The 19,738-nt window shown below is 34.7% G+C and overlaps 1 protein-coding gene across 1 annotated transcript in view; it reads left to right on the top strand.

The window, feature by feature from the left end:
• Nucleotides 1-19,738, top strand: part of REL (REL proto-oncogene, NF-kB subunit) — a 45,218-nt gene that overhangs the window by 826 nt on the left and 24,654 nt on the right. Inside the window, exons 2-4 of the mRNA XM_055399256.2 lie at nt 9,829-9,971; nt 12,043-12,191; nt 16,802-16,893. Of these exons, the coding sequence (XP_055255231.1) occupies nt 9,829-9,971; nt 12,043-12,191; nt 16,802-16,893 (384 nt within the window). The remainder of the gene's footprint in view (nt 1-9,828; nt 9,972-12,042; nt 12,192-16,801; nt 16,894-19,738) is intronic.

Genomic DNA, 19,738 nt, shown 5'->3' with positions numbered 1-19,738 from the left:
AGTCTTAAGTGGAAATGTTGCTTCAACAAGTGGATCCTTTTTACTGTAAAGTGCGTACTTTTTAATTTATGGAGCAGAAATCAAGTTTTGTTTTCTTTTGTTGGAAGGAAGGGGAAAAGAGGATTTTTAGGATCCCCGTGCTTTAAAGTAACGGGTGAGAATGAAAACTTTCTGTCACTTACGTGAATACTCATTTGTAGGCAGTAAATGCGGGGATCTCTTGCTTTACCTAGATAACTGCTTAAAGGATGCGGGAGGGAGCCTCCCATCCAGCCGTGGTTTAAGTTTGCCTGCAATCTAAGGGTTACTAAATCTCAGGGACCTTCACTGAGCCTGTCACAGTTCTTGGAGGCACCTTCCCCGCAGAGGGAGCAAGCGTGAGCAGAGGCAGGGAGGCCTAAAAGTGTGGATTAACGCTGTGCCAGAGACTGAAGACAACAACAGGAGGCTGAAGAAGGAGGCTTGTTTATGTTTGACCTGCATCCTCCCAACACCCTGGTTCAGTGACCCTCAGTAGAAGACCGATGACTACCAGAGAAGAGGAAGTAGAAAGCATAAAGGACTTTTTTTTTTAAAGGGTTGAGCAGAACAAAGCCATAGCTACTGCTTTAGACCAAAAAGGAAATTGGGGTGGTTCACATGACATTTGATTTCAGTTTGCCTGTGGTTTTCATGTGAGAATACAAATGTAGTTTAAAATATTTCAACTTTCTCTTTAGCCACTTCAGTGACCCTAAACTTTCAGATAATCTTGTAAATTCATAAATTCAGACCATGTTGAAATTAAAAGTGCAAAGATGATTGAAACACTAGGTTAATTTATTGACTATCAGAAAGATTTTGTATGAAAGTTAAAGAATGGTTAGCATAATAAAGTAAAAAGAAAAATCAGCCTACTGGTAATGTAACCAAACTTTGTAGATATATGGTGTGAATTTAACACTTGTAATTCATTCAAAAGAGAAAAAAAAGAATTAGCCATTTATATGGACTATTGTAAGACCCACATCATTTAAAAATGTCGTACAATTTAAACTTGTTTAATGACATTTGTTTTTGTCTTATTGTGAGGACCGATTTCTTAAATTGAGGAGGGAAAAATTTAAAGGGTAATTATCACCCTCCCCTTTTCTGGAATTATATTAAAATGACACTATTTAAAATGTAACAAGTTATTTAAATTGTAATTCAGTTGTTTGAAAACTGCTAAGGAAAAGTCTGGGTGTACTTTCCTTAATCATTTGTAAAAAACTTAGAGAAAAAGATTCACAAAATTATAAGCTCCCACCCTGTTTTAAAACAGTAATTTAAGCAAAAGAGTAACTGAAAAAACCTTTTGCTTAGTTTACCATGTCTAGTTTATAGTTTGTAGTAAAGAGCGTAAAACCTCAGAAAGTATTTTTATTGATTACCAAGCATTTAAGACTGTTTCTCCATTTCTCACCGGATGTTATATGTAAATAGGTGTCTGTAGTTGAATATATGGTCAGTATAATGTGACAGTAACATCATAATCTCATAAATAAAATTATGTAAGTACTATGAATAACTGGGACTATATGTATGATTCTAAATTTTGTTCAGTTAAATTGTCATATTTAGGATTTCACAGCTCGAGTTCTCTTAAGCTGTCTTGATTACTTTTTTTAAAAAAATTAACACCTTGATTCCAGTCTTTTGACACAATTAATTAGGACAGGCATTAAAAAAAAGTTCTCAATCCCATCCAAGGTATACATAAGCAGTCCTTACTCTTGTATATTTATGATTCTAATCTGTTTAAGGTAAATAAAATTAGCTATTTTTTGGTCTGAATTTAAAGCTTCTCCTTATTCCAGTAGAAAGTGCAAATGTTTTTGTGTGCTTTGTTTACTAATACATAGTACTGTATTTGGTAAAATATGTATTAAAATTTAGATAATTTATTTTTATTTACAGTTTTAAAAATTATTATTTTTTAAATTGGAATATAGTTGATTTATGGTATTGTTTTAGTTTCACATGTACAGCATAGTGGCTGGTTTTTTTTTGCAGATTATATTTCATTATATGTTGTTACAAGATACTGGGTATAATTCCCTGCGCTGTACAGTAAATTCTTGTTGCTTATCTATTTTATGTATAGTGTATTCAGTTTTCTTTAGTATCATTCTGCTACATTATGTAATAGGAAGTACATGAAGAAATTGTATTTGCAGACCCACTGCTTATCACCTTTGTAGTGTAAATTTCAAGAGAACTCTTTTGAGTAAGGAGGAAAAATCAGTGTATGACACAGTCTTTAATCATAAAACTGGATGCTGAAATTGATAGGTAAAGAAAATGCTTTTTTTTTTTTTTTGCATAAAAAACTAAACACATAAACAGGAAGGCTGCTTCAGAAGTGCAGTATGTGAAAATGTCAAGATAACAGTATTATAAAGGAATTAGGGTGATACAGGATAGACATAGAGTGAAGGGAATGAGCTAGTGAAATGACTGGGGAGGAATCAGAAGATGAGTCATAATTAGGAAGACCTGGGGTGTGTGTAGTATCTTTCTCAAATGTAATTTGAGGGACTCAGAATTTCCTTTTATTCCATCTTTCCCTCAACTGTGTTTTCTGCAAATGATTGTGTTTGTAGGCGTACGACCCAAATAATTGCACGGAGTATATGTATGGTAAAAAATTTTTTGGTTCATATTTAAATGGGCATCCTATAATTTTTATTTTTAAATATGACAGTCTTAATTGCCCAGAGGATTTGGCCCTGCCATATATTTTTAACTTAGTTTCTCTACTTTCTTTCATCCTGGAAGTTATATTTTTTTCAAGACTTATTCCTTCACTCCATACCCCAACAGCAGTGGATTCTCTAGCAGTAGAATCTCTTTGCCAATTTTTTTTACATCTCTTATTTACTTTATGGTGCATACATCAATCAAGTACTCTTCTGCACATGCCTTATTTGGATTCTTAAAGCCCAGATGAGAGGGTAAACCTGAAATACTGGAATATATTGGACTTCAGTCCATGCTGGACTTGGGTTGGTTTTTATTCTAGTTCTGCCCCTCTGTGATTTGAAAATGGGTCTAACTATGCAGAGTCTTAATAGGAGCAAATGAGGTAATATATGCCCATAAATGTTAGTTTTCTTCTGTAGTGGAACTGTTTTGGGACTCAGAACTCTAAGAAATAGGTGCTACTAGGCACATTTGGCACTTAATATTGTTTAAGTATCCTGACAAATATAGAATTTTATGAAACCTTAAGTTTTCATAAGAATGGACTAAACCTGATGCTAGATAGAAAATATATTTTTTAAGAATATGTAAGAATTCCCTTTTACTTGTAAATAAGTTGAAGTGGTTCTGTATGTATGTAAACTAGGAGAGTAGAAGTTGACAGTGATCTTGGGAGGCCATCTCCTTGGTTCACTTAAATGATAGCATTCTGAAGAAAAAAGTAAATAAAAAATTGTTTAGTAAATAAACCACATGTCCTTTTGGTAAGTTGATTGATATAACTTATCTATCCTTTGTCTGATTTCTTCTCCACCTTCTGTGTTAGTCTCCTTCTGACCTTATGGGAAGAGGCTTGAGTTTTCTTTGCTCTTTTGTTAATTGGATGTAATATCATCTATGTAGGAAATGGTATCTCTAAATTTTTATCATAATTGGGAAGAAATGGAAAAAAACTCACCTGTGTCTTGAGGTGAAGAAAGAGCAGGATAATTCAGTTGGGTTTCTAGGTTTGAGGAAAGAATAATAGGTCTTTTCTTTTTCTCCAAAGTGAGTAGAGGTGATATTTGGAAAAGTATATATTGTTAACTCCACTTGCTCCTTTGAGCCTTAGGCAGTCTATTATCCAGTACTTCAGTGAACGAGATGCAGCCTCTAGTCAGTTACTCAAAACTGTGGTGTGTCACACTGGCATGTTGCCTTGTAAGAAATGTTACTGATGGTAGTTGTAACAACTAATTTTGTAAAAGGTATATTTTAAATAAATCAGTGTAATTAAAGGCTGACTGTGTAATAGTACTTTTTTTTTCTCTTGCTTGCCTTTGGGTAAACTTTTTAGAGAGGGAGAGAGTTAACAGGTAGTCAGAATTCCTGCGCCTAGTTTATCCATCACCTGGCTCATCCTTGTACATGAATTTTGGGATTGCTTCTCTAGATATGTGCCTTGTTGTTTCCACCTCTTTATGTTTTAGGGCAGTGGTTCTTAATCAAGAGTGTGCTCAAATTGCTTGGAAGGCTTTTTTCACAAACAGGTCCGGGCTTTAGATTGATTTCTGTTTGTGTTAAGCAGATCTCAGGTGTGGTCAGGGTATGTATTTTTTGAAAAAGCTACCTAGATGATTCTGATATATAGTCCCAATATGAACTCTGTTCTAAGAATTTTGTTGGATCCAAATAGGATCCAACACGATGCATTTTTTTCTTAAACTAAATTGCATTTATTTTAGCTCATTTGCTGTATCAATTACTGTGACTTTATCCCCAGCTATTTTTATGCTTGTTGTTCTGTTAAATTTGATATCCCCTCCCCACCAGGATCCCAGCTGTCATATTTGCTAATATCATTCATAATTTCTTTTTCTTATAACTTCATATAATTTTGAACTTTAGTTTTATCAACTGTGAAATGAGATAATATTTGCTGTCCGGTTTTTATGAGATTAAAGTTAAGAGGATCAAATGAGAAGTGTCTTAAAAGAGTGTTTTAATTACTGTAATTAACATTTTTTTCACTGTTCAACTAATGCTGGTTCCCAGTGCTACCTGTAAGGTTTTAGTTAATAATCTGCCTGACAATTGATCATCCATTTTTAACTTTTATTTCAGTATACTTTCTTTTTTCTTTTTTTAATGTACTTTCTTTTTTTAATCTTAAATATCAAGTGGCACTCTTTCTTGCCTAAGTGCAAATAAAAACATAAATATATCTTGCAAATGTTTTGGCTATATTTCAAATATTATTCTAGTCTGTGTTAACATTTTACAGTACTGTTAAAAATTTAGGGGTCAGTCCCAGCTTTGCATAATATTGGTTAAAGAAAAGTACAGTGATCTACTTGCTTAGAACCAGTTTTGAAGACATTTCTATTGAGATAATCTTAGTTAAGAGTACTCATTTTCTCTACAATTCCCTACTTTATGTTTTACTGTCTTCCACTCCATAAATGATTGCATTTCACCACTTTTTATCTTCAGGAAGGATAGCACTTTAAAACAGGGTACTGAGGAAGGAAGACACTGATACACTGTACAGAGGCTTGATATAAATGATTTATAAGTGGGAAGCTTTTTAAAGTTATAAACATAGATAAAGAAATTAGAATATGAGTAGATATGAGGAGTATGAAGGTATAGTGATTTTAGCACTTACAACTTTTTTCCCAGTCAGTTCAGTTCAGTGGCTCAGTCATGTCTGACTCTTTGCGACCCCCATGGACTGCAGCACTCCAGGCCTCCCTGTCTATCACCAACTCCCAGAGTTGACCCAAACTCATATCCACTGAGTCAGTGATGCCATCAACCATCTCATCCTCTGTCGTCCCCTTCTGCTCCCGCCTTCAGTCTTTCCCAGCATCAGGGTCTTTTCAAATGAGTCAGCTCTTTGCATGAGGTGGCCAAAGTAGTGGAGTTTCAGCTTCACAATCAGTCCTTCCAGTGAACTCCCAGAACTGATCTCCTTTAGGATGGACTGGCTGGATCTCCTTGCAGTCCAAGGGACCCTCAAGAGTCTTCTTCAGCACCACAGTTCAAAAGCACTGATTCTTTGGCACTCAGCTTTCTTCACAGTCCAACTCTCACATCCATACATGACCACGGGAAAAACCATAGCATTGACTAGACAAACCTTTGCTGGCAAAGTAATGTCTCTGCTTTTTAATATGCTGTCTAGGTTGGTCATAACTTTCCTTCCAAGGAGTAAGCGTCTTTTAATTTCATGGCTGCAGTCACCATCTGCAGTGATTTTGGAGCCCCAAAAAATCAGCCACTGTTTCCACTGTTTCCCCATCTATTTCCCATGAAGTGATGGGACCGTATGCCATGATCTTAGTTTTCTGAATGTTGAGCTTTAAGCCAACGTTTTCACTCTCCTCTTTCACTTTCATCAGGAGGCTCTAGTTCTTCTTCACTTTCTGCCATAAGGGTGGTGTCATCTGCATATATGAGGTTATTGACATTTCTCCCAGCAATCTTGATTCCAGCTTGTGCTTCTTCCAGCCCAGCATTTCTCATGATGTACTCTGCATATATTTTTTCTAGTAGTAGAACCTAATAAGGAAAATCCAAATAATTATTAATATAGTCCTTCAATGTTTGCGTGATTTACACAAACAAAGATCTCCAGATTTTCAGTCATTCATTCCACAGATATTTCCTGAATATCTGTGCAAGACACTGATGAGTAAGACACAATTCCTGCCTTCAGGTAGCTTGAAGAAATGAAACAATATCTTTTTTTTTTTTTTAAGAAGAAATAAAACAGTAAGTCTTCCCTCACGGTTATTTGCAATAATTGCCATAAACAAAATGCTGCAGTAGTTTAGAGCAGGAGATTATTTCCAGCTAGGGGAATGGAGAATATTACAATAGACTCTGATTGTCAGGCTTTTTGCCATTAAAGATCTTATGCAATAGAAGAGAGTTCAGGGGTTTTAAAAGTACTTGATATTATATGATAACTAATATATGTCATTCTTAGTATTCAAACATCTTTTTAAAGTGTTTTATTTAATCTTTCAACAACTGCTTTTCTGTTCTCTTGTCCACAAACTTTTTTCTTGTGCACTTTCTAGTTTAAGGAAGTGTTGTGTAACCAATGAAAAATATTTGAACGCTCACTTTAAGCCTAGCACTCTTATTCACATGCCTCCCTTAAAAGTTAGCCACTTACCATTAATGATGTCATTCTGTATCAACTTCCCACCAAGACACCTTTAAATAAGCTGTGGGCAGGGATTTATTTGACCTTTAGTTCAACCACATAGATGATTTAAGATATTACTTAAAAAATACTGTTGAGTATTTTGAACTTCATTTTGAGAGGAAAATATACTTTCTTTTAAATACTCCTACAGGGATCTGTAAGTATGTGAAATATTTGAAACTGAAATGTGAATTTGATTATTTGAAATATATGAAGATATATATATATAAGGATGTGAGATTGTTTTGTCTTTTTAAAATTAATTTTTATTGGAGCATAGTTGATTTACGATGTTGTGTTTCTCCTGTACAGCAAAGTGAATCATATATATATATATATATATATTTACACACACACACAAATATCCACTCTTATTAGATTCTTTTCTCATACAGGTCATTACAGAGTATTGAGTATGTTTCCTGTGCTATACAGTAGGTTCTTATTAGTTATCTGTTTTATATATAGTACTGTATAGATGTCAATTGCAGTCTCCCGATTTATCCCTCCCAAGGATGTGAAATTGAAATACTAATCTGTATGCCTTACATTTTTTAGTAAAATTGAAATGAGTATTATAAATTTGATTAGCTTAAAGTCACTTTTCTCTGGCTCCTTGTGTTTAGAGTAAACAAATAGTAAATTCAAGCACAAAGAATCTAAACCAAACAATAGAATTAAAGATACCAGTAATACTTTACTTAGGAAATGTGGAGCCATCAATGATTCTTTATTTTCTGTTAACCCTAATGTTCATTTGGTCACCAAGTACTGTCAGTTTTGTCTTGTAAATAATCTCTGATTCCTGTTATCACTACCAAATTTCGCATATACCCTCATCATCGCCCACATTGCTGTAACAGCCCCTAAACTGATCACCTTGCTTTTTTCTCTTTTCAGTCTGTCCACTGCCACCAGAATTCTTACTCTAAAATGTCAATCCGATCATGTGATTCCCCTGCATAAAATCATTAATTGATTTTCTGTCACTCAGAGTGAAATCCCAATCCCCAGATGTACTCTGGTTCTGGTTTCCTTTCTAAGGCTAGAAGTGTATCTCAGTTCCATTGGGGCTGTCGTGTGATTCTTTAGCTCTTTTTTTCTGTGCCACCACCTTTAAACACCCTCTTACCTTTCCCTCGAAATGCCTGCCTTTCTTCCTTCCTCCTTCTAACTCCCCACCCAGTATTTCAGTAACTTTTGTTTTCCTTGACAAGGATAGGCTTTCCTGACTCTTTTGCTCTTGTTATCATTTTATGCAAAATTTTGTTAACATAAAATTTTGTTTTGTTCCTTCCTCTATAGTCTAATAATTTGTGTTGATTGCCACACTGTTCTGTAAGATCCTTGAAAGTAGCAGTTGTTATACTTTCATGGTATCACTATAAATTACTGCTTTCAATAAAGCATCTAGAATAAGAATAGAGCATTTATTGAATATTTGTTATATGCCTGACACTTGGTAAGAAACTAACACTTGTTATCCCTGATCTTCACAACACCCTATGTGATAGGTGTTATTGTTATTATGTCCATTTTATAGAGGAGGAAACTTAAGAGATATAATATTTCTAGTGTCTTCAATGTTAGGAAGTGGCTGAGTAGGACTCAAAAGGCCTCTTCCCCATACTACACTGATAAGACCCACTGTGTTACCCTTTCTGAAGATTTGCTTGCATCCTAACAGAGGATAAGCCTTTAGTTAAATAAATGGATATCTAATTGTGGGAATTTAGAAATCACTAAACTGATTGAGGGAGGGGTTTTTTGGGGGGTTGTGGTTTTTGATTTCGTTTTTTTTCATGGAAGACATCTTTATACCCCTGAAATAAAGATACATTGCTAATATCCTACTTGTAAGCACACTGGTGTGCTTTATTTAACTGTCATTTCCATGATTTGGCTAATAAGAGGGGATAAAGGTACATATGTTTTAGACAACTTTATTGGCATATAACTAATGTACACTGTTTAGAGTATGCAATTTGATAACTTCTGACATATTTATATAATTTTGAGATCACCACAGTCAAGTAATTAACATGTCTGTTGTCCTCCAAAGTTCCTCATCCACTCTACACCCTTATGCTTAGGCAACCAGTGATCTGCTTTCTTTCATTATAGATTAGTTTACATATTCTAGAGTTTTATATAAATGGAATCATAACACATAAAATTATGTGCACTTTTGACTTCTTTCACTCAGCATATTTAGATATTCATCCACATTGTTGTTTGTGTCAGTAGTTCATTCTAAAGGTATATTTTGAATTACATTCATTACAGAAAGTAAATAATTATTTTCCTCTATTGTGTCTTATACTTTAGAGGGATTGATTGAGTTCTTCTTTTGAACCTAAGTTCGTTCTGGAAGTTGTTTTGATGTATTATGTGTAAGTCCTTTAAGAGTCCAATGGAGATATAAAAAAAACTTAACATTTCCTTCTGCATTTTTATTTTCAATGAACAGTCTTTTAGTCCACTGTTAAGTCTAATGTACAATCAAGCAAAGTCACTTTTGGATTATAATATTGTACTTCTGAAGACTATCTTCTTGACCCTTCTGGGAGAATTTTGGGGGAAAACCCTTCTGCTAGGTCTCATGTAAGTGGGTATCTCTGAAGTGGTTATCACAGAACTTCATGGTAGCATTAGTTACAGATATTAAATGATAAAGTGCTAACCAGTAAATATGATTTGAATGACTTGTGTTTACACAGTAAGGAAGCGCAGTTTGAATGAGAGAGGAGTGTCTTCACCACCCAGTCTTGGATGATTGCATTTCAACCTTGTTATTTAGTAGCGAGGGAACATTGTTTAGACTACTGTTTTCTAAAAAACAAAATAGTTAAAATCCGTTATTATTTTGATTGTAATCTCACTCTTCCCCCTTTTAAAATTTCCAGGTGGGTTTAACCCATGTATAGAGATAATTGAGCAACCCAGGCAAAGGGGAATGCGTTTTAGATACAAATGTGAAGGGCGATCAGCAGGCAGCATTCCAGGGGAGCACAGCACAGACAACAACAGAACATACCCATCCATCCAGGTAATAGAATGCTCCTGTGTGTGAGTATGTCTCTTAGTTGCTTCATATTTTAGCTATAGCAATTATATTAAAGATCCAGCTTCTTCACAGTGATCTCCACCAACTTTTCTTTTTTTCCCCTCTTTTTTCTTTTTAATTAATCCCTATTGGATAGAATGCTTGGGACATTTCTTAAGTACAGTGTGGACTCTTCATTCCTGCAGATAGTTATACTTAGGTGTTACTCTAAGTAATTCCCAGTGGTTAGTGTACATTGTCAGCTTTTGGATGATTATCCCTTTCATGGGACAAAAAGCTAATGAGAAAAAGGCTTTCTTTCCTTCCAGAGGTGGGCAGAATTGTTCTGGAGATTAAAAACATGTATTTGGGAACTGACTTAGAATTCTTCCTGCAGTCACTTGGCTAATCTAGGGGCTATGGAAAAAGAAAACATTTTTGTCTTTTTTCTCCTTACCTTTATTGCCTGTCCCTGATACTCTGGGTTGCCTTGACTAATTTGAAATATTTTCACTTTTTAAATACAGTGTTTTCATGTTAGCATAAAATTTGAAAGTAATTTTTTAATCCAGAATGACTTTGGTAATATACTGTATTTATAAACTATACTATATTTATATTTAAATTTCCTTCCATTTTTAATGATTTTTTAATTCTTTAAATGCTAGTTTAAAACTGTGATGGTGGAGTGCATTTTGAAAAGCATTATTCAGTGTTTCATCTGAAGATTTTAAGCCACTGTTTTATAACTACATTATTTACAAAATTTACTCTACTGGACTTTAAGAAAATGCTAAGTTATATAACAAACCAATAGCAAAATTACATGTTGAATTCCAAATTCCAATCTTTTATCACATTTTTTTGTTAGCAATATGGATATGAGTTATCTAAGTCTTTTTTTAATATTAAAATGGGAGAGATATTAATAAAAAGTACATAAGAAAACGGTAATCCTTTCCTCTAAGAGCAATTTTTAACTCTTCTCCATAATTCAGCTTATTCTATACAGTCTCTTAAATATTTCTGATCTGTATCCTTGCCATTACAACATGTTCTGAACAACTTTGCAGCTTGAGTTCTACATTAGCCTACTTTTCACTTTTTTTTTTGGCTGCACTACACTGCTTGCAGGATCTTAGTTCCCTAACCAGGGATCAAATCTGTGCCCCTTGCAGTGGAAGCTCAGAATCCTAACCACCAGACTGCCAGGGAATTCCCAGCCTTACACTCTTAAATTGTTACTTTCTTTTTTATTCAGAAAGGCAATAAATACTTTCTGATTACTGTTCAAATTAAGTTTAAATTCAGAGTTAAGGATTTTAATGCCCTTTTACCTGTGAAGCCACCCATTTTTACTTAACTGCCTTGCTCCCTTGTATGCTGGTTTTTTATGTTTCCTGCTTTGTGTTTACAAATTTGCTAGCTTCCAAAGTAAATATTAATTCCTTCCTACAAGCTCCTCCTTCCTCTCCCATATTTAACTCTTCTCTTCATTCTCAGTGTTCTGTGTGAAAACTTAATTTTGCAAAACTCAGCTTAATTTATTGCCTGTTATACAGTGAACACTTGGGATATGCTTACTGATTAACAAATATTTTTGTGAAATGACATGTCATGTATTAAGTTACTTAAGTAATCATATTTATGTACTATCATTTCCATTGTGGCTTAAATATATACTTTGAAGGGATGTTTATGGTGTGGCAATGAATATAGCAGCCTGGCATTCTGTGACTCAGCATCTTAGAATTTCCTCTTCCACTGTGATAATATTTTGGTATACTTTGACTTGTTTTCAAAGGAAAATAAGCAAAATCAGATGATATAACAAGTTGAAATTAGGGCACAAAATGATATACCAAGGAACTGAGAGGTAAATTCTTCTCTACTGGTATTCTCTGAAAAGTTCCATGCATACTGCTGTTGCCAGTCAGTTGTACTTTATCCAGTGCTAACTATATGATGTAAATTGAACTATTTGATATAAATTCTGATACTGATGTAAATTTTATAATTCAGTTCTTGGTGAGACATATTTATGGAACACATATTTAATTTCCCCCCTTTTCAGATTTTGAACTATTATGGAAAAGGAAAAGTGAGAATTACATTAGTAACAAAGAATGACCCATATAAACCTCATCCTCATGATTTAGTAGGAAAAGACTGCAGAGATGGCTACTATGAAGCAGAATTTGGGCAAGAACGGAGACCTTTGTTGTAAGTACACAGTCACAGACATTTTTAGGAATAGTATAAAAATAGGATTCTCATGTTTCCTATCTATGTACCTCTGTTACTTTTTGGCAGAATAAACCAATTCCTCACTGTACTTCTATTTACTATAGTATATATTTGCATTCTCTTACCATTTGCAGTAGAACTACCCTTTGATTTTGTATTAATAGACACAGCCCATGATGGTAGTAGGAATACTTCTTTATTGTAACTAGTAGTAAACATAAACTTATTTTATGCTTCAGTTTTCTTTCTTAGTTTGAACAATTTATGAAAGGTTTTCTCTAACTTAAAAATTGTCAGATGTGAAAAAATCACCTGGAAAACTAGAATTTTTATTTGAAAAAGGCAGTATAAAATTAACATACAACAATAGTTTTAAAATTAAAAAAATATATATAGTACTTTGTGTTTGAGGCTGCTGAGTTCATTTTCATCGTATTGGTGAAAGTGTAAATAAATAAAATCTTTCTGGTAGGCACTGTAATTTCAGCAAAGCCTGAAATTATATGAATGTGTTTTGAACTAGCAATTCTAGGAATTTATCTTGAGGAAATAATTTCTGATTACGCGTGTTCAGAAACTTAGCTGTAATGATATTCATTAAAGCTTTGTAATGGCAAAAAGTTAGAAGCAATCCAGATTATAAACAGAGGGAGATTAAACTGGTACCTCCATGCAGTGTACTCCTATGTAGCCTTAATAATAACATTGCAAATATGTCTTTGTATAGAAAGATATTCCCAATATTTAGAAAAATAAAATAAGGCTTTACAATGAAGTGTGATAAATAATTTAAAATTTTTTTATTTTATATTGGAGTATCATTGATCAACAATGTTGTGTTAGTTTTTCAAAAGTAAGTGTGTACATATACATGGTAGTTTAAGCACTAAGATGTTGATATTGGTTGTCTCTGGATAGGAACAATTGTGGGGTTTTATGTCCTTCTTTTAACTGATGTTCATTTTATAATTCTTTTTGTAATGAACATGTATTGCTTGTGAGAAAAAAGTGAAACTGATTGCAATAGGAAAAGATTAGTAGCCTCCTTAAATACAAGTAGTAACCATTTAGAAAATATACTTTAGTAACAGCACAAAGCATAAACTATCTGGTTATACAAACTTGGGAAGGAATACTTCCTATTTGTATTATTTCACCTCCCAGTGTTTTACATTGTAGATTACTCACTTATTGAAACATAATTACCCCTTGTTTTCTGATTTAGTAGTGAGAACAGACTCTTCTGTTTTACTTCTTATTTCTCTGGCTATTCTTTGTCAACCTTAGGTATAGGCAGTTAGATTTTTGGACTACCTTATTTATGTCCAGTGATGCCCAATAATGCCTTTAGGGCAGCCATGAAATTAAAAGACCCTTACTCCTTGAAAGGAAAGTTATGACCAACCTAGACAGCATGTTAAAAAGCAGAGACATTACTCTGTCAACAAAGGTCCATCTAGTCAAGGCTATGGTTTTTCCAGTGGTCAGGTATGGATGTGAGAGTTGGACTATAAAGACAGCTGAGCGCAGAAGAATTGATGCTTTTGACTTGTGGTGTTGGAGAAGACTCTAGAGTGTCCCTTGGACTGCAAGGAGATCCAGTCAGTCCTTCCTAAGGGAAATCGGTCCCGGCTGTTCATTGGAAGGACTGATGTTAAAGCTGAAACTCCAGTATTTTGGCCACCTGATGTGAAGAGTTGACTCATTCGAAAAGACCCTGATGTTGGGAAAGATTGAAGGCAGGGGGAGAAGGGGACGACAGTGGATGAGATGGTTAGATGGCATCACCGACCCAATGGACATGAGTTTGGGTAAACTCTGGGAGTTGGTGATGGACAAGGAGCCCTGGCGTGCTGCAGCTCATGGGATCACAAAGAGTCGGACATGACTGAGTGACTGAACTGAAGTGAACTGAACCTTGCCCCTCAATCCAAAATCCTGTTAAGGATCATACATTGTATTTAGGTGTCATGCTTATTTAATCTCCTTTAATTTAGAACATTTTCTCAACTAGTGTTAGTCTTTCATGACATTAACATTTTTGAAGAATATTATTTGTTTTGAAGAATGTTATTCAATGTAGGTTAGTCTGAGTGGTTGCTCATGACTGTGTTCATGTTAACGTGAAATATTTTGGATGAGAAATCTACAGAGGTGATGCTGTATTGTTCTCAAAGTAACACTTCAGGAGATGGTGATACTAGTTTTTTCCTATTGGTGATATTAACTGGCATTCTATTATAAAGAAAAACTTATCCATATTCCCCTGCCTCAGTTGAAAAAATACCAGTATAGACTCATGGATTCTCTTTTTGACAAATAATTTTATTTATTTTTGGTTGTGCTGGGTCTTCGTTGCACACAGGCTTTCTCTATTTGCAGAGAGCAGGGGCTACTCTCTAGTTGTGATGTGTGGGCATCTCTTATTGTGGGGCACAGATTTTAGGGTGCACTGGCTAAAGTAGTTGCAGCTCCCTGGGCTCTGGGGCATAGGCTCAGTAGTTGTGGCACACAGGCTTAGTTGCTCCATGGCATGTGAGATCCTCCCAGATCAGAGATCCAACCCGTGTCTCCTGTATTGACAGGCAGATTTTGAGCCACCAGGGAAGTCCAGACTCATGGATTCTTATAGTCAATGCATTATAATTGAATGCTAGTCTATTACTAGGATTATTATTCTGATTTTCATGTTGACACAAATTTGACCAACACAAGCCCCTTCAATGGAGAAGGAAATGGTATCCCACTCCAGTATTCTTGCCTAGAGAATTCCATGGATAGAGGAATCTGGCAGGCTATAGTCCATGGGGTTGCAAAAAGCCAAATAGGACTGAGTGACTAACACACACACACACACAAGCCCCTTCAAACTGTTTACGCCTGCTCTAGACTGTGAGCTCCATGAGAGGAGGGATTGTATATTCCCATTACTCATCACAGTCCTTGGTACATAGAAGGAACTCCAGAACTTGTTGAATGACTATGAATGAATGAATAATTGATTTGGATAATCTCTGTGATCTTGGTTTCCTTATGTCAGAATTTATATGTGAATAGCAATGGCAACCCACTCCAGTGTTCTTACCTGGAGAATCCCAAGGACGAGGGAGCCTGGTGGGCTTCCGTCTATGGGGTAACACAGAGTCGGACACGACTGAAGTGACTTAGCAGCAGCAGCAGCAGCACTCAAGTTGGATTATTCAGATGAAACTCTCAAGTAGTGTGTAAATATCTTAAAACAGAGTCCTTTAAAATCTTTTGTCAAAGAAAAAGTGAGAACCAACCTAAGAATCTTTCAAAGAAGTGGAATACTTTTGAAGAGAAATATGGTTTTAGGGTTCAAGAAAGGATTACAAGTTCAAGATTTATTTTTTAATTATTGGAGGCAGAAGAAGGAAGTGTTAAAGGTATTTTAGGTGTTAAAAATCACAAGGGTAGTAAATATGAAAAGCATGAACAAGAAGACAACAGAGCATACAGGGGGCAAACATGGCAAGTGACCTGTTGCCAAGGGCCATGTGAAGTCTGAGCAAATAGTAATGTTATTATAACCAAGTTTTGCTTCCTTATTCACACCCACCCAATTTTAATGATGTCATGGTTTTTCCATGTGGGAACAAGTATGACTAGTGGTGGTAGGGGAGTTCCCCCCACCATCATCTGTACTACACATATGCAAATTAGTAATATTTGTAGCTGTTGAGAAATTTTCCATAAATGACATTTTGAAACTCTGGTTAAATATTATTGTTAGCTTTAAATATCTGTCTAGTGAAAAAATACATAGTTTGATGCTTTCTTACGATAAATGATTATTATAACTTCATGTGATAAGGCATAAAACATATTCCACTGCTGCTAGTAGTGAAGTCATTTGTAGTCAGAAACCAGATGTCTGTGGAGTGGAGAGGCTGAGGTATAAGAGGGCTAGCAGGCACTGCAGCCAACTGGAGAACCGTGTGTAAATGGGCCATAGGTACTTAGCTCCAGGCAGGTGTTTCTGTGCCAGTCTACTGTTGCCTTTAAAATATTCAAGAGAAAGCAGGAATGTTTATATGCAGTTACCTGATTTTTAAATGTTGGTAGTCTGCACACATTTTAAAAACGTAGTCAACATTTTTATGAGCTCAGTAGCTCACCTACTGTACATGTAGGTGTCAACCTGTGGGCAACTTTTTATAACTTTTGCTTTATATTATCAAATGTACTGATTTTATTGATTTGATTATGAATTTTTCGGGGAGGTGAATTTTAGCTTTTTGGTGTTGCCTTCCTATTAATCTTTGTCCACTTTGATATATTTGGTGCAGGAATGTTAGTAAAATATAACTGTAAAACACTGTATAGTGTATATTACTTTTCTCTTTAACAGTTCTCTTAGAAATATAACCCCATTTTTTATCCTCTCATCTTTATCATAGGAATTGGAAATGTATTTCATGCTTTTAATATCTCCATCTGACATTATGACGACTTCTCAGTGTTGGATATATGCTTGATTTTTGCAGTATTCTTTAATAAAATCTCATTTATGTGTCGCTGTGTTAGCTCTAAAGAAATCTGAAAGTTTTGTGTTTCCCTTCTAGTTTTCAAAATTTGGGTATTCGATGTGTGAAAAAAAAAGAAGTAAAAGAAGCTATTATTTCAAGAATAAGGGCAGGAATCAATCCTTTCAATGGTGAGTATGTTCAATTTAATGATTTCTATTATTTGGATATTTAGTTATTTGTGTTAAGTGATTTCTATTTGTATCTTTAACCTGTGTTTTAAAAGCTGTCTTAAGTTCTGTGTTCACTTACATACTTGTCTTACACAGTATCTGAGGAATGAAATATATTTAAAATCCTTCAGTGTTGAAAAAAAATTCTTATGCAGACAAGGCTTTGTGAAGAGTGTCATTGTTTTCTGTAATAAAATCTTCTCAAAAATATTCTGATTCTCTTTGAATGTAGCCTTCCTTTTGCCATACCAGCAGACAACTTATACTCCCCTTGCTGAATATTGAATAGGCACTGTGCTTATAAGATATTGGAATGCATTTATCTGAAGGCATATTCAGTGGTGAAGTAGTTTAGAAATAGTAGAGGCCATGTAAAATGTCTTCATAGTGTATTTGTTTAGTGGATTTACTAGAAATTTACCGTGTAATGGATTTTATTGGGGATGGCACTGTCTGGAATAGCACCTGGTAACTGTACCACAATTGCTACAGGATAGGTGAGGGCTGCTGACATCCTGCACCATGGTAGTCTCCTTTGTAAAGTCATCTGCAGTCACTTAAATATGCATAATTCAGGTATTGAACAGCTATAAAATTTTCAAAGAATATATTTCTTTGTCATATTTAAAATATCCTTATAGTGTTAGTTTGTGTTTTTCTCAGATGTTTAAAAATAATTTAAGTGATATCATGATAATTTAAGGAATATATTCATAGATAAGTAGTGTTTTGTGAATTATAAGGTCTATATCTCTTTTCTCTAGATCTTCATTTTTCATACTGTTTAGTATAATGCAAAAAGCAAAAGTCCCTTTCTTCCTCTTTAGTATTACTCACTGTAAGAGAATACTGTTAAATTTGATGAAAATTTTTCTAGAATTTCCTTTCTACATGTGTCATGTATTTATACATTTTTTAAATATAAATGGAATCATGTTGCACTTCCTAATCTACTCTTTCTTTTCACTCAGGAATATATCTTAAATAACTTTCCATATCGGTACTTATAAATCTATTTTGCTTTTTAACAGTATTCTGTGGCTTAGGCTTTAATTCGTTGATCTTGTTATCTATTAGTAAACGTTTAAGTTATTTTCAATTTAATAAAAAGCTCAATTGAATATATACTTTGAACTCTTGTGTGATGCTTTTTCCTTAAATTGATTTTGTTCCACTTCCTTATTTATAAAATGGAGATAATAATAGTACCTACCTCATAGGTTGTTATAAGAATTAAATGAAGTAAAATATGTGTAGCACTTATTATGTACTAGGTGCCATGGCAACCCACTCCAGTGTCCTTGCCTGGAGAATCCCAGGGTCGGGAGAGCCTGGTGGGCTTCCGTCTATGGGGTCACACAGAGTCGGACACGACTGAAGTGACTTAGCAGCAGTAGCAGCCATATAAGTACATGTTATTAACACCAAGCCTTGTTCTGGATTGGTAAAAAGAAAAAAAAAGATACTTCAGCAGTGGCCCATCTGCCATTCTGCATTTTCCTTTTTAATACCCTTTCCACTGGAGTTCAGAAGATTTGGGTTTGAATTCCAGCTCTGCCCCTGGTATATACTATGTGATATGGGAAAGTTAAATAACCGAAGCTTTGGTTTTCTTTGCTGTAAAGCAGTGCTGTAATGATAAAATAGTGTACATGAGTTACTTAACATTTACTCCTTGACATACAAATAATACTTAATAACTGGTAGCTATTATTTATAATCTCCTTGTTTTATACTACATTATGCCTATTTCATACTACGCCTAGACTCGGTGACCTCTAATTTAAAAGTTGGCCTTTTACTTTAGCAATGAATCAGAATTTTAAATGAGCATACTCTTGACCCAGACATTTTCTACTTTTGAAAATTATCCTAAGGAAATAATACCTGGTGGAGCTAGGATTTGAAAACAGTTACCTTGGCTCTCAGGTGCATGGTTTTATCTCAACTATGCTTTATTAACTTCTGCCCCCATTAAAATAATCTTAGAACAATGCTTTAGCACATTACTGTGATTAAAAAGTTCCAGCGGTTCCTTGAATAGTCTAAAAATTTAATGGCCTTAAATTGGAAATTTTCTACATGTCGCTCCAACATGTTTCCTACCTTCTCTTCCATGGTTAACTCTATTCTAGAAAAACTGTTTTGTTCACTTATCCTGACCAGTTCTCAGTCAACCTCTGTTCTCACCACCATTGGTCTTGATCACCCTTCAGGCAGTCTATACACTCTACATCCAGAAAGATTCTTCTGAAACCAGTATGAATCATTTCAGAATTGTGCTTATTATCCTTCAGTGGCTCCACATCATCTTCACCAGTGACTCTCAATTTGAATGTGCGTAGCGCCCCCTTAGTACTTGCTAAAAATGTAGAATCCAGGCCACATTTTCCCTAATTTGATAGTCTAGTGTGGGGCCTTGAGTGCTGCATTTTAAAAAAACATCTAGATCCATGTTTCTTAACTCTAACTCACAGTAGGAAATAGATTTTATTTCTCTACTCAATAGATACACACATAGATTAAAAAAAAATAAAGCAATATTTTTACTTCAGGTAATATACTGTCTAATCTGTTCCTTTCCAGTTTATTTTTTTATAGAAAAAGCATGTCCAACCCAGTAAATTAATTTTATGACCAGCGGCCCTAAACTCTTAGTACATGCTGTATGCCCTCCATCTGTTCTGTTCCATTCCATTCCATTTCTTTTCTTTCTTTTTTTTTTTTAAGATGTTTAGTTAATCCACTAAATTAATTTTAGGACCCCTGGGTCTCAAAGTACAATTCGAAAATTTCTGCCCTA

This window comes from Moschus berezovskii, chromosome 11 (assembly GCF_049115385.1).
Source record: "Moschus berezovskii isolate FMDL1 chromosome 11, NW_MosBer_1.0, whole genome shotgun sequence".
Taxonomy (NCBI): domain Eukaryota; kingdom Metazoa; phylum Chordata; class Mammalia; order Artiodactyla; family Moschidae; genus Moschus; species Moschus berezovskii.
This window is presented reverse-complemented; position numbering and strand designations above follow the sequence as displayed.